At 42.3% G+C, this 18,096-nt stretch overlaps 1 protein-coding gene across 5 annotated transcripts in view; it reads right to left on the bottom strand.

Moving 5' to 3' along the window:
- GRAMD2B (GRAM domain containing 2B) overlaps nucleotides 1-18,096 on the bottom strand; it is a 129,767-nt gene that overhangs the window by 24,388 nt on the left and 87,283 nt on the right. For all 5 annotated transcript variants that reach the window (XM_081233279.1, XM_081233280.1, XM_081233277.1 and 2 more), the window contains one exon: nucleotides 559-678. In XM_081233279.1, the coding sequence (XP_081089405.1) occupies nucleotides 559-678 (120 nt within the window). The remainder of the gene's footprint in view (nucleotides 1-558; nucleotides 679-18,096) is intronic.

The following is an 18,096-nucleotide window of genomic DNA, read 5'->3' as shown; positions in this document are numbered from 1 at the left end:
GCTCCACATCTCAAACCGCCTGTCCCCTCACAGCCCCACGACCAAGCTGAGCCTGGCTTCCAGCACCGGCCCCAGGAAATGGGCAGCCCAGGGAGATGTGCACACCCCGCCTGGGGATCCCAGGCAGGCTTTCCCTCTGCTGTTTTCCGTGGCTGCCAGGGAAGTGAGCAGGTGTGCACACCCACAGGCCGAGCAGACAATCCAACTTGGGCGGCCTCATCAGCAACCCTGGCAGCCTTTCCACGTGCTTCTAACTCCATGCCAGAGAGGGGCCCACCCCGGCTTTATCATGTAGCAGAATCAGTGCTTTCAGAAATTCTGCAGAAGGCTGGAGTGGGAAGGAGAAGAGAGGCTGGTGGGAAGAGCTGAGAAAGGAAGGCAGGTGCCAGTGCCTGGATATCAAGGAAAAACACCCCACTTCTTTCTCAGGGGTGTCATCTGCTTGTAAGAGATCTTCACTCTTCACCACCATCGTAAAACTAGAAGCACCAGCTCCTCCCAGCAACTCCTCCTCCCTGAAAGGCCAAAAGAACAGAGAGAGTCAAGGTGAGGACTCACCGCAGGGAAATGATTCTCTTCTGGTCTGCGGACTCGGCCTCGGTGGACAGAGCAGGGGACAGGGCTGCTGGTGACCTGCAGACCTTCTTTTTCTCCTCCACACCATTCTCAGCCTCTGAGCTGGAGAAAACACTTCACCTTAGATATCCAGAGTGGGGAGGAGGGAAAAACGATGACGTGACCTCGCTTTCTGGAGAGTGCAATGATCTTCAATGCCCGGGACTGGCTGAAGTCAACAAGGACAGCGGTGCCCTTTCCATCCCTCCATTCTACCCCCTCAGCTGGTGCCCCAGCGGGTGGAGCTCCGGGTCATGCCTGCTTCAGATACACGTGCAGGTTTATGTGCAGGTAAATGTCCGACCTTGCAGGGACTCACCGGCTCCCGGGTATGCGGCCCGTGGGCCCTGCGCTTCTTGGCTCTGCCCAGCCCAGCGTGGAGGTGGAAGATCACCCAGAGGCTGGGAGGGCCCCTGACCTGTGCACGAGCTCACGTGCAGCCTCCTGCCAGCTGTGAGCCTTTCTGCTGGGCGCTCCCACCCCGTTTGTTTGCACTTACGTCACTTATCATCTTTTGTTGTAGTTCTATAGGTCCTGGTTTGGGTACTTGCTAATTTCACCAAGCGCTTTTCTCAGCAATTACACTCTCTAATCCACACCACCACCCAGGCTAGGTGGGAATTATGACTCCCATTTCACAGACTAGGAATCTGAGGCTCTCACATAGTGAATTTCTTGCCCGAGTTTGCAGAACTAGTACCTGTCTGAGTTGGGATTCAAACTCAGGTCTGTCCATCCGGGAGGCCTTTGTGTACATGCCCATTCTCATATTTTCTTTCTTCGCATCCATCCACCCCCCAGCCACGCATCTATCCCCCGAGCCCTCTTACTAGCTCTTCAGTGTGGGAGCCCCAGGCTGGGGAGAAGAATCTCATTGATGTTTATACTGACCACGAGGTCTAGGATAGTGCTGGTATATAATCCCACTCAGTAGGCTTTTGGAAAACTAGGTCTGACCTTGGTGAAAAAGGGAGAGGGGACAGTAAGTCAGAGGGTCAGCACGCTGAACCATTAACAGATGGAGGATGGCCAGTGCGGTGGACACAGGTGAGCTCCCTCAGTCTCGGGATCAGGGGAAACCACTTCAACATGGGAGGAGAGGAAGGAATGTGGCCAGGGAGAACACAAGGTGGTAGCCTGGACCAGACCTTCTTTGGTGTCAGCCTGCACAGCAGAGGACTCACAAAACATACCTCTAGACCGTGAGAACTCCACGGTGGCTGAGTGTAAAGGAAGACAGCATTGCTGTGACAGTTTAGCTAATTTTAATCCTAACTTACCACCCATTTGGTATCTTCACCAGCAAAAAACCTCGCAGGCAGGAAACGTTATTGGTTACTGGAACCTTTGTGGTTGCTTGCTTACCACTTTTCACAGCGCATGGAAATTCCAGCCCACACTGGGAGTCCTACTGTCGTGTCAAAATCAAAACCAGGTATGTCTGACAAGGTATCCAAGTAATAATCTCTACGAGTGGTTGATACTCTCATTCTGCATTTCTCTTTTTCTTGGTAGGTTAACATCTGAGGACATAGGCCCAACCTTCTATTTCTTCAGTTCTTTTCAAAGTACTTAAAGCACTTATGTACATTAAAAGGACTCAGTCCATAACTGAATTGCATTATGTGGTAAAAGGTACAGGGAAAGCCTTGAAACATTAAAATGAAAACATTGTTTTGGTTTAAAATAGAAGATTTATTTTAATATCAAGTTTAATTTATGGACTCCAAGAATTTTAGAACTGTTAAGGGCCCTTTGAGCACATCCCTGCCTTTTCCCTCTATCCCCCAAGACACACACATGACTCCTATTCTTCAAAAGCATAAGAAATTCACTCAAGTGAACTGATTTACAAAACAGAACCAGACTCACAGACATAGAAAATAAACTGACAGTTACCAAAGGGGATAGCAGTGGGGGCAGAGGGGTGGGTGGTGGAGATAAATTAGGAGTTTGGGATTAACAGATTCACACTACTATACATAAAATAAACAACACGCACCTACTGTACAGCACAGGAAACTATGTTCGGTATCTTGTAATAACCTATAATGGAAAAGAATCTGAAAAAGCACACATATATGTGTGTGTGTATTATATATATATATCTCTGAATCACTTTGCTGTACACCCGAATCTAACACAACACTGTAAATTAACTGTACTTCAAGAAAAAGAAAGTTATAAAAAAAAGTAAATCAGAAAATCTCTTCAAAAAGTTTCCATAGGAGCCTTCACAGAAATGGGATACGGTGAGGACTGAGCTAATAATGGGAATGTGCTTAACTTTAATATGGATTGATTAGATTTAACAGTGTTAAGTAGCACAACCTTGTAAAAGTGATACTACAATTTGCATTTATGTCTAATGGGCCTCTGGCTAGACTTTGGGGTTGGCTGGGATCAGAGCCAGTTTGTTCTTAAGTTGAATTCATTCTGATGCTTGACAATCCTCCACCCCCTTGTCCATTGGAGCCCTACTTCTAAAGGTCAGTATACCATCTACTTGACACCCAACTAACACCTAACACCTGCCTAACACCATACACAAAAATAAACTCAAAATGGATTAAAGCCCTAAATGGAAGACCAGACACTATAAAACTCTTAGAGGAAAACATAGGAAAAAGTCTTTGACATAAACCACAGCAAGATCTTTTTTTACACCCCCCAGAGTAATGAAAATAAAAACAAAATAAACAAATGGGACCTAATTAAACTTAAAAGCTTTTGCACAGCAAAGGAAACGATAAACAAGACAAAAAGACAACCCTCAGAATGGGAGAAAATAATTGCAAAGGAAGCAACAAAGGATTAATCTCCAAAATATACAAACAGCTCATGGAGCTCAGTATCAAAAAAACAAACAACCCAATCAAAAAATGGGCAGAAGACCTAAATAGACATCTCTCCAAGGAGGACATACAGATGGCCAAGGGGCACATGAAAGGATGCTCAGCGTCACTAATTATTAGAGGAATGCATATCAAAACTACAGTGAGTTATCACCTCACAGCAGTCAGAATGGCCATCTTCAAAATTCTACAAACAACAAATGCTGGAGAGGGTGTGGAGAAAATGGAACCCTTCTACACTGTTGGTAGGAATGTAAACTGATACAGCCACTATACAGGACAGTATGGAGGTTCCTTAAAAAACTAAAAATAGAACTACCATATGACACAGCAACGCCCCTACTGGGCATATACCCTGAGAAAACCATAACTCAGAAGGACACATGTACCCCAGTGTTCACTGCAGCACTATTTACAATAGCCAAGACATGGAAATAACCTAAATGTCCACAGACAGATGAATGGATAAAGAAGATGTGGCACATATATACAATGGAATATTAGCCATAAAAAGGAACGAAATTGGGTCATTTGTAGAGATGTGGATGGACCTACAGTCTGTCATACAGAGTGAAATAAGCCAGAAAGAGAAAAACAAATATCGTATATTAACGTGTATATGTGGAATCTAGAAAAATGGCACAGATGAACCTACTTGCAGGGCAGGAATAGAGATGTAGATGTAGAGAATGGACATGGGGACACAGGGTGGGAAGGTGAGGGTGGGCCGAATTGGGAGATTAGGATTGACATATATACACTACCATGCATAAAATAGATAGCTAGTGGGTACATGCTATAAAGCACAGGAAGCTCAGCTCGGTGCTCTGTGATGACCTAGATGGGTGGGATGCGGGGGGGGGGGCAGGAGGGAGGGGATATAGGTATGCATGTAGTTGATTCACTTAATTGTACAGCAGAAACTAACACAACATTGTAAAGCAATTATACTCCAATTAAAAAAAAGAAGCTCTAAAGGAAAAAACAGGCATGCTTTTACATAAGTTACTGTCCTTGGTAGATTAAGAAGGTTAAAGGAAAATGGATATAACTTTTCTTGAATAAATTTGGCTTATTAGATTTTGATATTAAAAAAAAAGAGTAGGCTCTAAGGGAAGATTGTCAATATTCTGAGTGGCAAGAAAAGCCACGGTCATTTTATTTTTGCACTTTAGACATCGAAATCTTCCTGTGGAACATAGCCTCATCTAGATAAATATGAGCTTTTTCTTCTATTAAAATTATTTCCAATGTCTATCAAAATAATTTCTTCTACAGAATGTTTCTGACCCATAGTAGCCTGTAAAGCATGTATTTGGACTAATATTTGCAAAAGTAAATAGGTTTTTCAAAACAACAAAAAAAAGTTTCCACAAACCAGTCAAGTAAATTGAATACAATAAACCAAAAAAAAAAAGAAAAAGAAATCCACTCAAATGAACTTATTTACAAAACAGAAACAGACTCACAGACAGAAAATAAACTTGTGGTTACCAAAGGGGATAGCAGTGGGGGCAGAGGGGTGGGTGGTGGAGATAAATTAGGAGTTTGGGATTAACAGATTCACACTATATATAAAATAGATAAACAACACGGACCTACTGTATAACACAGGGAGCTATATTCAATATCTTATAATAACCTATAACGGAAAAGAATCTGAAAAAGTACATATATATATCTGAATCACTTTGCTGTACACCTGAAACTAATACAACACTGTAAATTAACTACTTCAAGGGGAAAAAATGGTTAAAAAAAAGTAAATCAGAAAATCTCTTCAACAAGTTTCCACAAACTAGTCAAGTAAATTGAAATACAATAAACCACAAAAGAAAAAGAAAAAGAAATCCACTCGAGTCCCTCTTTAAGTAGGGAGATGAAGTGTGTATGGAACTTCAATAATCCACCTCAGCATTCATTCAAATATTTACGGAATTCTATGCTATGCAGGGTCAGATTCAGACTTAGAGGCAGCATGGTAACTGTCCTGCACAGCACCCGTGAAGACTCAGAAAGAGCCATGCCCGGCCAGAAGCACTCATAAAAAGGTGCTGTCTGTCTGGATGTAGCACTACTGACACAGGACTTGGCAGAGAAATGGTGCCCCTTGCTCTGGGCAGACAGAGCCCAGCACCAAGGAGCTGAGGAAGCGAAGTGGCTGGATTTCAGCCCCTCCTTGCCCCGCCCTTCCTGGCCAGGCACTTGTGTGCAGTGCTGGGCACTCAGCCCTCACCAAGTGGGTGGTCCTGACGCAGCGCCCCTAGCTTAGCACTGACAAGATTACAGAGCCTGCCTCTATCTAGGTCAACCCACCCACGCAATGTCTTTCAATGACAGAGCATTCAGGTATGTGCAGATTAAAATGACTTTTCTTTTTTTTTTTACATCTTTACTGGAGTATAATTGCTTTACAATGGTGTGTTAGTTTCTGCTTTATAACAAAGTGAATCAGTTATACACATACATATGTTCCCGTATCTCTTACGTCTTGCGTCTCCCTCCCTCCCGCCTTCCCTATGGTGGTCACAAAGCACGGAGCTGATCTCCCTGTGCTATGCGGCTGCTTCCCCCTAGCTATCTATTTTACGTTTGGTAGTGTATATATGTCCATGCCTCTCTCTCACTTTGTCACAGCTTACCCTTCCCCCTCCCCATATCCTCAAGTCCATTCTCTAGTAGGTCTGTGTCTTAATTCCCATCTTGCTCCTAGGTTCTTTTTTTTTTTTTAGTTTCTGCTTTATAACAAAGTGAATCAGTCACACATATACATCTGTTCCCACATCCCTTCCCTCATGCATCTCCCTCCCTCCCACCCTCCCCATCCCACCCCTCCAGGCGGTCACAAAGCACCGAGCTGATCTCCCTGTGCTCTGCGGCTGCTTCCCACTATCTATCTACCTTACGTTTGGTAGTGTATATATGTCCATGCCTCTCTTTCGCTTTGTCACAGCTTACCCTTCCCCCTCCCCATATCCTCAAGTCCATTCTCAAGTAGGTCTGTGTCTTTATTCCCGTTTTACCCCTAGGTTCTTCATGACATTTTTTTTTCTTAGATTCCATATATATGTGTTAGTATACGGTATTTGTCTTTCTCTTTCTGACTTACTTTGCTCTGTATGACAGACTCTAGGTCCACCCACCTCACTACAAATAACTCAATTTCATTTCTTTTTATGGCTGAGTAATATTCCATTGTATATATGTGCCACATCTTCTTTATCCATTCATCCAATGATGTACAGAGTCTCCACTCTTCTCTTCCCTAGACTGGCTCCTGGTCTCCAGCACTGGTTCTGCCCTGGAAAGCCCTCCCCAGCGGGCACAAGCTCCACAGAGCCTCCCATCCCATCACCTCAGCTCTGCTGCTGCTGGTTCTATAACTCACTAGGCCCCTCATCAATTAATGATCCAACTACGAGAAGGAGGGAACTTCTGTTTTTTCCACAGCACTCAGCTCAGCATTTTGCTCAGTGTGGTCATTTATCAGTGTTGACTGATGTGGGATTAATTCTGCAGCATCCAAAACAGAAGTGAAATTCATCAATGGGCCAATTCAACTTTAGGTTTTTGTTTACTCAAAGATGCTACGGAACTCAAGCAACTTAATTCCCAACACAGGCGAGATGATTCCTACACCCCTACCACGGAGGTCTTGTTGGCAACAAACTGAAACTGCTAGAATCCGAAGAGCAGAGACTCACCTGTGTTTGAGTGAGGAGAGCATAGGAGAAGAAACAGACAACTTTTGCAAGGCCTCTCAGTAACTTTAAAGTTACTGGCAGTGAAGCTGAACTCTCATTGACAAGGGAGATGAAATAACAGATCTCACTTAAGTCATGAAAATAAATCGGCTTGGGGGCTTCCCTGGTGGTGCAGTGGTTAAGAAACCGCCTGCCAATGCAGGGGACACGGGTTCGAGCCTTGGTCCGGGAAGATCCCACATGCCAGGAGCAACTAAGCCCATGAGCCACAACTACTGAGCCTGCGCTCTAGAGCCTGCGAGCCACAGCTACTGAGCCCGTGAGCCACAACTACTGAGCCCACACGCCTAGAGCCCGTGCTCCACAACAAGAGAAGCCAATGCAATGAGAAGTCCGTGCACTGCAACGAAGAGTAACCCCTGCTCGCTGCAGCTAGAGACAGCCTGCTCACAGCAACAAAGACCCAACGCAGCCAAAAATAAATAAATTTATTTTAAAAAATGAGTGACAGTTTTAAGGAAGCACAGAAGCAGCAGAAGATGCTGGGAACATGGGATCCACCTTCACTTGGCTTTGGCAGGTTATTTCTTCTCCTATCTCCAACCCAATGTAAGCATCAGTTATGGGCCCTGAAAGCTTCTAAGTAGGAATTTCAGAGCAGTGAGATAGACACACTTATACCAACCAAGCCTGACTTTACCAACTAGGCAACAGCATTTTTATTACCAGCTAGGAAGTGCTGGTTTCAACAAGACACTGCCACACACTGTTGCACCACAATCTATAAATAAAAAACAGGTTGGACGATCCCTATCAACAGTCCAATACTCCTCACTTCCTAGACCTCATTAGTCTGATGATGACTTGATTCAGATTTCACAATTTTTCAGAATTAGAATTCTTACATGGGGTCAACTATCAGTCCTCCTGAAAAGAGTCTGAGTTAGAGTAAACCCAACACTCCTCTGTTCTGTCATATCCATCTCCCAGGCCCTTTGCCTCTCCTGCTGAAGATGTGTTGTACTCAGGCATCATCACATGTAAGTGATAATTAGGTTCTATCTCAGGTGAGTGAATAAGCTGTATTTTAGGTAAATGCAAACAAGTGCCTCACTGTGGTTCAGTCCAGGAAGCTGTGCTCCTTCCTAGTTACAGTGATAAACCTGTGCTTGTCTACCTTCAAGTTAAATTAGTCTAAGCTTAGGCATAAAAAAGGTCACTAAACTCCTTTATGGTAGTACCAGTGAGATAGTTTTACACCCACTATCATTTAAAAAACTCCCTGATTATCATTACTCAAAACCACAGTCTTGACCAACAAAGGTTAAGAAGTGACTTGAAGATAGGATATGTTTCACCAGAGGATCCCCAGAAGATAAAATCCTAGAAATGGGATGGAAACCCTGTACTGAAAACTAGGCTGCACCTGGACTCGCCAAGATCTGTAGCCTGAAAGACTCTTGTTTTTGGTGTGCTGCCCACTTGGTGGCTCCCTGGCTGGCAGGCAAGGGTGGCAATACTTGGGAAGCTGACAGATGGGCTACAGGGACAGAGGAGGACTCTGGGGGCTGCTGGGCAGCAGCCATAGTAGAAACAGAGACAACACAGTCACCAAAAGCAGGCAGCAGAATGGGGTGCAAAAGGTGCAGGAATTGGTGATAGAGACCAGGACCTCTCCAAGACCCCTAAGCCTCTCCAACTGCAAAGTCAACTCAGTCTCCCAACTAGATTTTTCTAAATCAGGAAGAACAGTCTTTCATTTACAATTCTGATATAAGTGTATCTTTGGAAACTTTACATTGTATTTATTGATCTACATATTTATTTCTGAATAGGTACTAGAAGCACAACAACACAATTCAAAAGTTACAAACGGAAAAACAAATCTCCCTTCTACCCACCCCTGTTTTATGCTGGCCCTGTTTCTCTCCAGAGGCACCTACTGTTCCCAGCTCCTGTGTGTACTTCCAGGGAGTCTGAATGCATATGAGTGTATTTTTTAAGCACAAGTGATAGCATGTTATTCTAGACACCCCCTGCCCCCTTTTTTGAAACTAACTTGGTGCTCTTTCCCTATTAGTACCCATAGAGCTTCCTTGTTCTTTTTAATGACTGCATAGAGTTCCACTGTAATGGCTTACATAATTTAACCAGTTCCTTATTGATCGGCATTTAGGTGATTTCAGTCTTATCACAAATATAGACAACACTGCAAAGAATGTCCTTATGTGACATATGTCCTTATGTTTTATTATGTGTGAATATATCCCTAGGATAACTTCCTGGAAATGGAACTGCTGTGTTAAAATGTACACAAATTAAAGAAAAATTTATAGTAATTGCCAAATTGCCTTTAGTAAAAGGTTTTGTGACCCACACCCATAATATTTAGCAGTGTTTACACATTCTTACTAAAGTGTTACACTTAAAAAACAATTCAGGGACTCCCCTGGTGGTCCAGTGGTAAAGAATCCACCTTCCAATGCAGGGGACATGGATTCGATCCCTGGTCGGGGAACTAAGATCCCACATCTTGTGGGGCAACTAAGCCCGCGCGCCACAACTACTGAGCTCGCGCACCTCAACTAGAGAGTCCATGCGCTCTGGAGCCTGTGCACCACAACTAGAAAGAGAAAACCCGCACGCCACAACTAGAGAGAAGCCCACGCGCTGCAACTAAAGAGAAACCCGAGCAGACGGCGAGCCGTAATGAAAAAGATCCTGTGTGCGGCGACTAAGTCCCGGTGCAGCAAAAAATAAGTAAATAAATAAAAGGAAAAAATAAATGAAATAAATATTTTTTAAAACCCCAAAAAACAATTCAGAGTGCTTAGCAGAGTACCTAGCACATAGAATAACAATTTAACCAATGATTAGTGTTAAACTTTTTGATCTCTACAAATCTAAGAGGTAAAAAAAAAGTCCCATTATAGTTTTGATTTACATCTCTCTCCTGATGAGTAAGGTTGAGTGTCTTTTCATATATTTGAGTGTTTTTTATTTCCTGTTTTGTAAATTAGCTGTTTGTATGTACATTTTGCCAATTTTTCTAATGGGTTGCTGATTGAAACATTTAGGGAAAACAATTCTTATAACTGCATCACCAATTCTTGGCAATATCAGAATTGACTTTTTAAATAAATAAACATTTAGAAAAGTTAAATGGTTATTAGGGCCTAGCATAATGTTAAAATAAAATGTTAATGACAAATTAAGTTTCTCTTTTTTCTTGATAGGCTTACTGGCAGATTTTTAAAAAAAGGAATGCCGAAAACACAGTATTCTTTGGTTTTGTCAAAACCTGTGATGAAAACCCAACAGGCTTCCCAGTCCAGGATGGAGAACAGGAGCACAGATGTTTGCCTCTCCTTTCCAAGGCCTGTTAAGATGAGGATTTGTAAAAGAAGTAGTAATCCTGCTTACAATTATAGTGGGAAACCATCAACAGAAGAGTAATTTCCCCAAATTTCTGAAAAATGGAACGTAGAAAGTAAAGTAAATATTAACTCATGCAGCAAAGCAGAGAAAGCTGTATTTCAGAATTGGGGTATAAGTGGAAGATAAAGAGAATACTGATCTGTTTGACAGTCCAATAAGGTGCTATAGGAGGAGGATGTAAGAAGTTGCCGAAAACATTAGACTAAATTAAAGGTGTGTGTGTGAGAAATTTCTGCCCACCTCTCACCTTGCCCACACCCCCATCCTCAAGACACAAATGGCAGACAGTCAGCTACTTAGCTTGTGAGGAAAACATATCAGAAGGGTTGTCAATTAAAAAACTGAATAAGTTAGCTGCAGAAAATCAGGGTACCTAAGAAGGGGGCTGGAACGCCAGAGTAAATCCCTTCTCTTCCTTCCATTTTGAATAAAGTGGTCCTAAGCTAAGTACCAACTCCCTATTCATATTCTTCCAAAACTACTCTAATCCCTTATTTTTTCCCTCTAGTCCCTCATTCTTACATATGAAATGACAGCAAAGGATTGCCAGACCCCTTGAAGAAAATCTGAAGTCTTAAAGAAAAGACCAAGATAAACTAACAAGAAGGTAAAACCCTTAGAAAATTGACTTCAGAAAACAGAACAAACAAGCAAACAAGAAAAACAAAACCCCCAAGCCTTCTAATTAATATCTTCAGAAAGAAGATAGAACTCCTAAAACAGATCACAATATTATGGAAAAGGAAACCTTCCTTGACTCCTCAGTTCCCTCAGAGTCCGAATCCCTAATAGCCTACAAGGCACTTCGTGACCTGCCCTGTCTGCCCCACCTCATCTCTCTGACCCCCTTTTCTCACTCCACGCTCCCACAAGAAAATCTGTGCACTGGCTATTCCCTCTGCCTGGAACGCTGTTGCCCCCATGAAGCCACGTGGCTCTCTCCCTCTTTTCCTTTGAGTCTTTACTTAAGTATTACCTTCTCAACGAGACCTATTTATTTAATCAAAGGGTTGGAAAATAGCATCAAGATACAGAAATTCAAAAGAGAGAAAAAGTAAGAGGGAAACACAAGACATGTTTAAGCCAGGCACTTTTTTTTTTAAACATCTTTATTGGAGTATAATTGATTTACAATGGTGTGTTGGTTTCTACTTTATAACAAAGTGAATCAGTTATACATATACATATGTTCCCATATCTCTTCCCTCTTGCATCTCCCTACCTTCTACCCTCCCTATCCCACCCCTCTAGGTGGTCACAAACCACCATAAGCCAGGCACTTTTATATCAAATGAGTAGGAATTCTAAACAGGAAAAAAGGAGAAGTTATTATTAAAGAAAACATAGGAGTGGTAAAAAGGTGAAAGAAGGGCAGAGGTTACTAATTTCTTATTCTAAAAAGTTGGGAGTCAAATTAACAAGAGATTTAGGTCAACGTGTTATTTAAAGAGGCAAATGTATGAAAATAGGAAGGAGAAAGAGTGATATGCCTATTTAAAATAGGGAGGAGGAAGAGAGGGAAGCAGGGCGTTAGTGTAAGTGAGTTGACTCTTATGTTCCATTAAAACAGGAAGTTGAGACAGAAAGTTTAGAATTAGCAAGAAAGAGCAGGATGCATACATTTTTATAGATAATGAAGTACCACTACCACTAAAATCAGGCATAGTTAAAAGCTATTGGGGGGGGCAGGTGAAAAACCTAGCATTTTGTTTTTTTCTGGAGTAAAGCAGCAGAAAGAAGCAAATTAAATTGTTGTGAAGTTTGATTCCTAATGAGAAAGGGCTGCTTTTAGACTTCACTTGGTTGGCAGTAGGGATTAATTGAAGATTTTTAGACAGAAGGAATGAAATGATGAGGATGAGATATTATTCAGTGTCCACCTCTTCCTGTACCTACATCACGAGAGGCCTGATGAGATATGTGCTCCTGGAGGGTTACACTCGCATCAGTGTATAAGAATGGGGATGGGCTGGGATGGAGACGAGACAGAAAATGCAGAGGCAGATGTGGGGAGGAGTTTGAAGGCAAGAAGCAGACGGCACTGGAGAGGTAATCCAGAGATAACACCAGAATGGGTGGGAGAGCAAGCATTGGAGAGCAACATCCAAGATAACCCAAAGGTTATCTGGGGAACGGAGATTAGCACCACCATGAATAGTTACAGGGAACACAAGAGGAAATGTAGTTTGTTGGGAGGGACTTTGCAAATCTAGTTTGAGATATAATAGACATATATTGTTAGCAGGTAAAAAACTGTATTTGAAAACCAAAAGAGCCCAAAGAATAACAACAAAAAGATACTGTCCTTGCAGAGGAAGGGCTCTGCCAGTTGGAAACGATTTCTGTTGAGTCCCAAGACATTGCCATAGCAGAGAGCAGTGCCTAAATCTCAGCTGCAATACCAGGGCTGGAGGAATGGCTTAGCACAGCCATCAGTGGCCCCAATATTCCCCTTTAACCTGGTCCCACGAACAATCATGTGATTCATTTCTACCTTCTTTATATCAACTCCCAATTCTGTTTTCCTAAATCATTGCTTTTCCTTCAAAGCCTAAGGCAACTCATGTAACTCCAAAGAGTATTCAAATATCAGGATTCTGATTCTGAAGGGACAGAATCCCAACTCAAACTGGTTTATGTTTTTTTTTCTTTTTCTTTTTTTTTTTTAATAAAAACCACCCACAAGGGCTTCTGTCACTGCTTTAAGATGAAGTCAACAGCAGAGAACAGCTGCAGCTGCAGACGTGTCCCCTCAACATCGGGAACATTCAGCAGTGGTCTCCAGGGTCTCCCTCTCCAAGTCCTCTGGGACAATCAATGCCCCCATTCATCCTCTTAAGACACTGCCTCCATTATGTCATGTCCCTGCTCCAGAACCAACAATGGCTTTCTATTGAGCATCACAGTGAGGTATCTGGTTATGAGTCAAGACCCTCCAGAGTTTTGCAGTCTCCCTCTACTTTCTAAAAAGAGTTCTCCATTCCAGCCATGTTGGTCTTCTCACCATAGCCTCACTTACATCGTGTTTCATCTTTCTGTGTGCCTTTTGGCCTCTCTAGCCTGGACTATCCTCTCTGTGCCTTTAAAAAAATTATTTATGTATGTATGTATGTATGTATGTATGTATGTATGTATGTATGTATTATTTATTTATTTATTTATTTATTTTATTTATTTATGACTGTGTTGTGTCTTCGTTTCTGTGCACGGGCCTTCTCTAGTTGCAGCAAGTGGGGGCCACTCTTCATTGTGGTGCGCGGGCCTCTCACTGTCGCGGCCTCTCTTGTTGTGGAGCACAAGCTCCAGACACGCAGGCTCAGTAATTGTGGCTCACAGGTCTAGTTGCTCCGCGGCATATGGGATCTTCCCAGACCAGGGCTCTAACCTGTGTCCCCTGCATTGGCAGGCAGATTCTCAACCACTGCGCCACCAGGGAAGCCCCTGTGCCTTCTTAACTACCCACAACTATCCATCGTTCCATGCCCAGGACATATCCAGTTATACACCCTCTTGATACCAGCCCCCATCTCTTTACTTCCAATGTCTGGATATAAGAAATTATGCAATTAATACTTGTTGACTGGACAATTTTGAGTATATATGGGGTTCAGAACAATAATCAGCATTTGAAAAAGGGCTTGGGCTAAAATTTTATCTCAAGACCTATGTAGTAAACTCCTTCCCAAGTGTGATTTACAAGTCCTATTGGAAGAGGGCCATGCTGAAGGTAGAAGAGGGGGGAAAGGTCGTCTTTCCACCTTCCCTTTCACTGAATCAGCACTGTGTGCATACTTATCTTTCAAACTGACCATTAGTTAGGTGAGTAATAATTTGAAACTATATGGAAACTTGAATAGACTGTCTTCATTGCTGGAAGAAACAACAGTCGTAAGTAAAATCATAATCAAACTAAATAACTTCTCAGTAGTGGTATTTTGAGGCCAAGCACAATTGGAAAACAACAAAGGAAAATGACAAGAAAATGCATCAAGGAGACAGCAATGGACTTTTCCAATTTCCAGGAAAGGTAGATTGACACTGCTGATAGTTCCATTTTGTTATTTACACCCTCAGCATGTAAATAGGATTTTGTATAATGCATTGCTCAGTACGAACAAAGTTTCTAAAAATATATATCTCCTTCAAGCTAGTAATTTTCTCAGGGGCAAGGCCTTTAAATATTTTTTGTATTTCTATCTCTACACCTTTTTTGAAGGTGTTCTTCCACCAGCAACTGCTGAATGTCAGAATAAGCCGCCTTTCATACCTAAGATACATTAGAGGAGATCTAATTAAGGCTTTTGGCCAAAAGGAAGTGTTTGGGAAAGACCTAGATTTTAAAAGTGTAATGAGGGACTTCCCTGGTGGTCCAGTGGGTAAGACTCTGCACTCCTGATGCAGGGGGACTGGGTTCGATCCCTGATTGGGGAACTAGATCCCACGTGCACACCGCAACTAAGACGCCCGCATGCCACAACTAAGAGCTGGTGCAGCCTCAATAAATAATTTAAAAATAATAAAAATAAAAAAAGTGTAATGAGAAACTTACCAAAACAGAAAGATAAGAATGCAAAAGGCTGGGGCATGAAATCCAGGCAAAAAGTTTTTTAAGAGGGAGTACAATATTAACAATATCATCAGCTATTATGGCAAATATTCAAAATACCATAAAACATCAAATAAGACTGAAAGGTACCTCGGGTACTATAGATTAAGCACACACATAAAAAACAAAACCCACTGTCAAAACAACCCCATTGGGCTTCCCTGGTGGCGCAGTGGTTGGGAGTCCGCCTGCTGATGCAGGGGACACGGGTTCGTGCCCCGGTCTGGGAGGATCCCACATGCTGCGGAGCGGCTGGGCCCGTGAGCCATGGCCGCTGAGCCTGTGCGTCCGGAGCCTGTGCTCCGCAATGGGAGAGGCCACAGCAGTGAGAGGCCCGCGTACCGCAAAAAAAAAAAAAAAAAAAAACAACCCCATTAAAACCCAGAATAAAAAAATGTTAGGACCTCTAATTTTGGGTTTTTCAGAAGTAAGTGGAATCCATCACCGAAATGATCAATTTGGAGCCCCATTTTAAAGGAACAGAGGATCAAGAACAGCACAAAATTGGGAGGATAAGGATTTCAGGCAAAAGTCATAAAAAACTTTACAGTATGCAAAGAAGGAGAAAAAAAAGAACAAGTAACTTGTATATCAGGATTGCCAATAAGAAGGTATTTGTAGTATAAGAACCTGGGAAGCGAGTAGGAATACAAGGAACTGAGTATCTGAGGTGCTGTCCTTACAGCTGGAGGGATGAGGGTGAGGCTGAGCAGAGAAGTTCTGAGTCCTGAAATGAGGCTCAGCTTTATGAAAATGCTACTCCTGAGAAAATTGTTGTGTATTTTCTTTTTTTCTTTATAAGTTTATTTATTTATATTTTTTAATTTTTGGCTGCATTGGGTTGTCTTTGCTGCACGCAGGCTTTCTCTAGTTGTGGCGAGCAGGAGCTACTCTTTGTTGCAGTGCACGGGCTTCTCACTGCGGTGGCTTCTTGTTGCAGAGCACGGGCTATAGGCGCATGGACTTCAGCAGTTGTGGCACGAAGGCTTCAGTAGTTGTGGCTCGTGGGTTCTAGAGCGCAGGCTCAATAGTTGTGGCGCATGGGCTTAGCTGCTCCATGGCAGGTGGGATCTTCCTGGACCAGGGCTTGAACCTGTATCCCCTGTATTGGCAGGCGGATTCTTAACCACTCCGCCACCAGGGAAGTCTGTTGTGTATTTTCTGATAGAGGGGTACTGGAAGAGAGTCATGTCAGGGGCACCCAACTTAGAGGTACTCTTCCAGGAAAAAGAAGGAATGAGGACCCTTTTCCTTTTCCTTTTCCAGAAAAAGGAAAAGGGAGGAGGGAGAGACACCCCAAAGGGAGACAGTCCTAGTAAACTTCATGGACAGAACAGTCGTTTATCTTCATAGAAATTCCTCTTGAGTTAGACTTCCTTTCTCTTGTTACCATACCTACGATAATAACTTTTACTTGGAGAGAGAGACAGAATGTATCATGTCAGAAACACATGTATTTAGCCAGAAGGGAATATTTTACCTATAAATAGCACAGTAATGTTTAAGGTTAAAGAAAACAGTAAAAATACCCAAGGCCATCAGAGCCGACTTGGGGAGAGAGAAATGTTTGCTTCTGTTTTGAGGAGCCCTGGTCCCCGTGGAGACGAGCTGCGCTACTTTGGCCCTTAGCTGTTGCAGGAGGCGTTTGGACTTGATGCACTGGAGATATGAGCTGTCTCCCACCACCCTGGCTGCCATCTGTGATGACTTAAGTGCTTTCTTTCCTCTATACCCTTCATTTCCTGGAACTCTGTCTTTGTGTTCCATGTGGGGGGAAAAAAAGATCAAATGCCAGAGAGACGAACGACCGAGGTACGTAGGCACTGCAGCAGAGTTAAAAGTTTCCACAAGAGTCCAGAATAGCATCAGGGAGCCATCCAGAAACCCGTGTCTCCTTTGTTTTCCCCACACAAACTTGGCAGTACCATTTCCTGACTCTCCTGTACTCTGATCTCACGGCTCAGAATTGCATGTGTATGAGGACAGCTCAGGATGTGCTGTGTAGGAATTTCCCAGAGGTCAGCTTCACACCTGATGCCACATCATCCCCAGTGATCAAAATGGACATGGAATCTCACGGATGTTATTAGCACACGTGAAAATTCTCTTTGCTTGAACGCTAAGAGTAATATTATTGAAACTCAGGATTTCCTTTCTAATGAAAAATTAATGGGACTCAATTTCTAAAGAAGAGAGATACTATCACTTTTTTTAAATGGGACAACTCTACGTTAGAGAAAACAATTTTCTGTAAAAGGCTTTGGTTTAACCAAAACACTTCCAAACTAGATACACTTAAGGAAAGAACAGTTCATGCTACCCCATGGCAGAAAATAAAACAGTACATTTTTAGTTATTTCAATATGGAATTAATCCCATAATTATATCATATCATATATGATATAAATAATATATCATATATCAGAATATTATTTATATCATAAAAATCATACATGATATATCATTATATATAATTGCTATTATATATATGAAAATATGGAATAATTGTAGAACTAAGAACTCTATTGAAAAGAAATGTTTATCCTAGTATTTTAATGACAGCTAACTTTCACAGGATAGAAGAATTATAATTAATGTAATTTATACATGATAATAGTACCTCTTTCAAGGAAATAAGCAGTAAATCTAATAAATCTTACATCTGATATCCTTATTTCCTGTCCTTTATTTCTCCCACTACAAATAAGCATTTTCTCTACCTGTGCTAAAATATATATATATAAATCTTTGGAAGACATCTATTCTTGGCCCCTTCCCTCTTCCTTGCCACTCCTTCCTACTGGATTTTCTAGATGACTTTACACTTGCACTGCTGTTCTCAAGGAGGATTCACACCCATACAACGATATCATACTAG

This window comes from Mesoplodon bidens (assembly GCF_964165515.1).
Source record: "Mesoplodon bidens genome assembly, chromosome: 4".
In the NCBI taxonomy this organism is placed as follows: domain Eukaryota; kingdom Metazoa; phylum Chordata; class Mammalia; order Artiodactyla; family Ziphiidae; genus Mesoplodon; species Mesoplodon bidens.
Note: the sequence above shows the minus strand (reverse complement) of the source record. Positions and strands in the feature narration are given on the sequence as shown.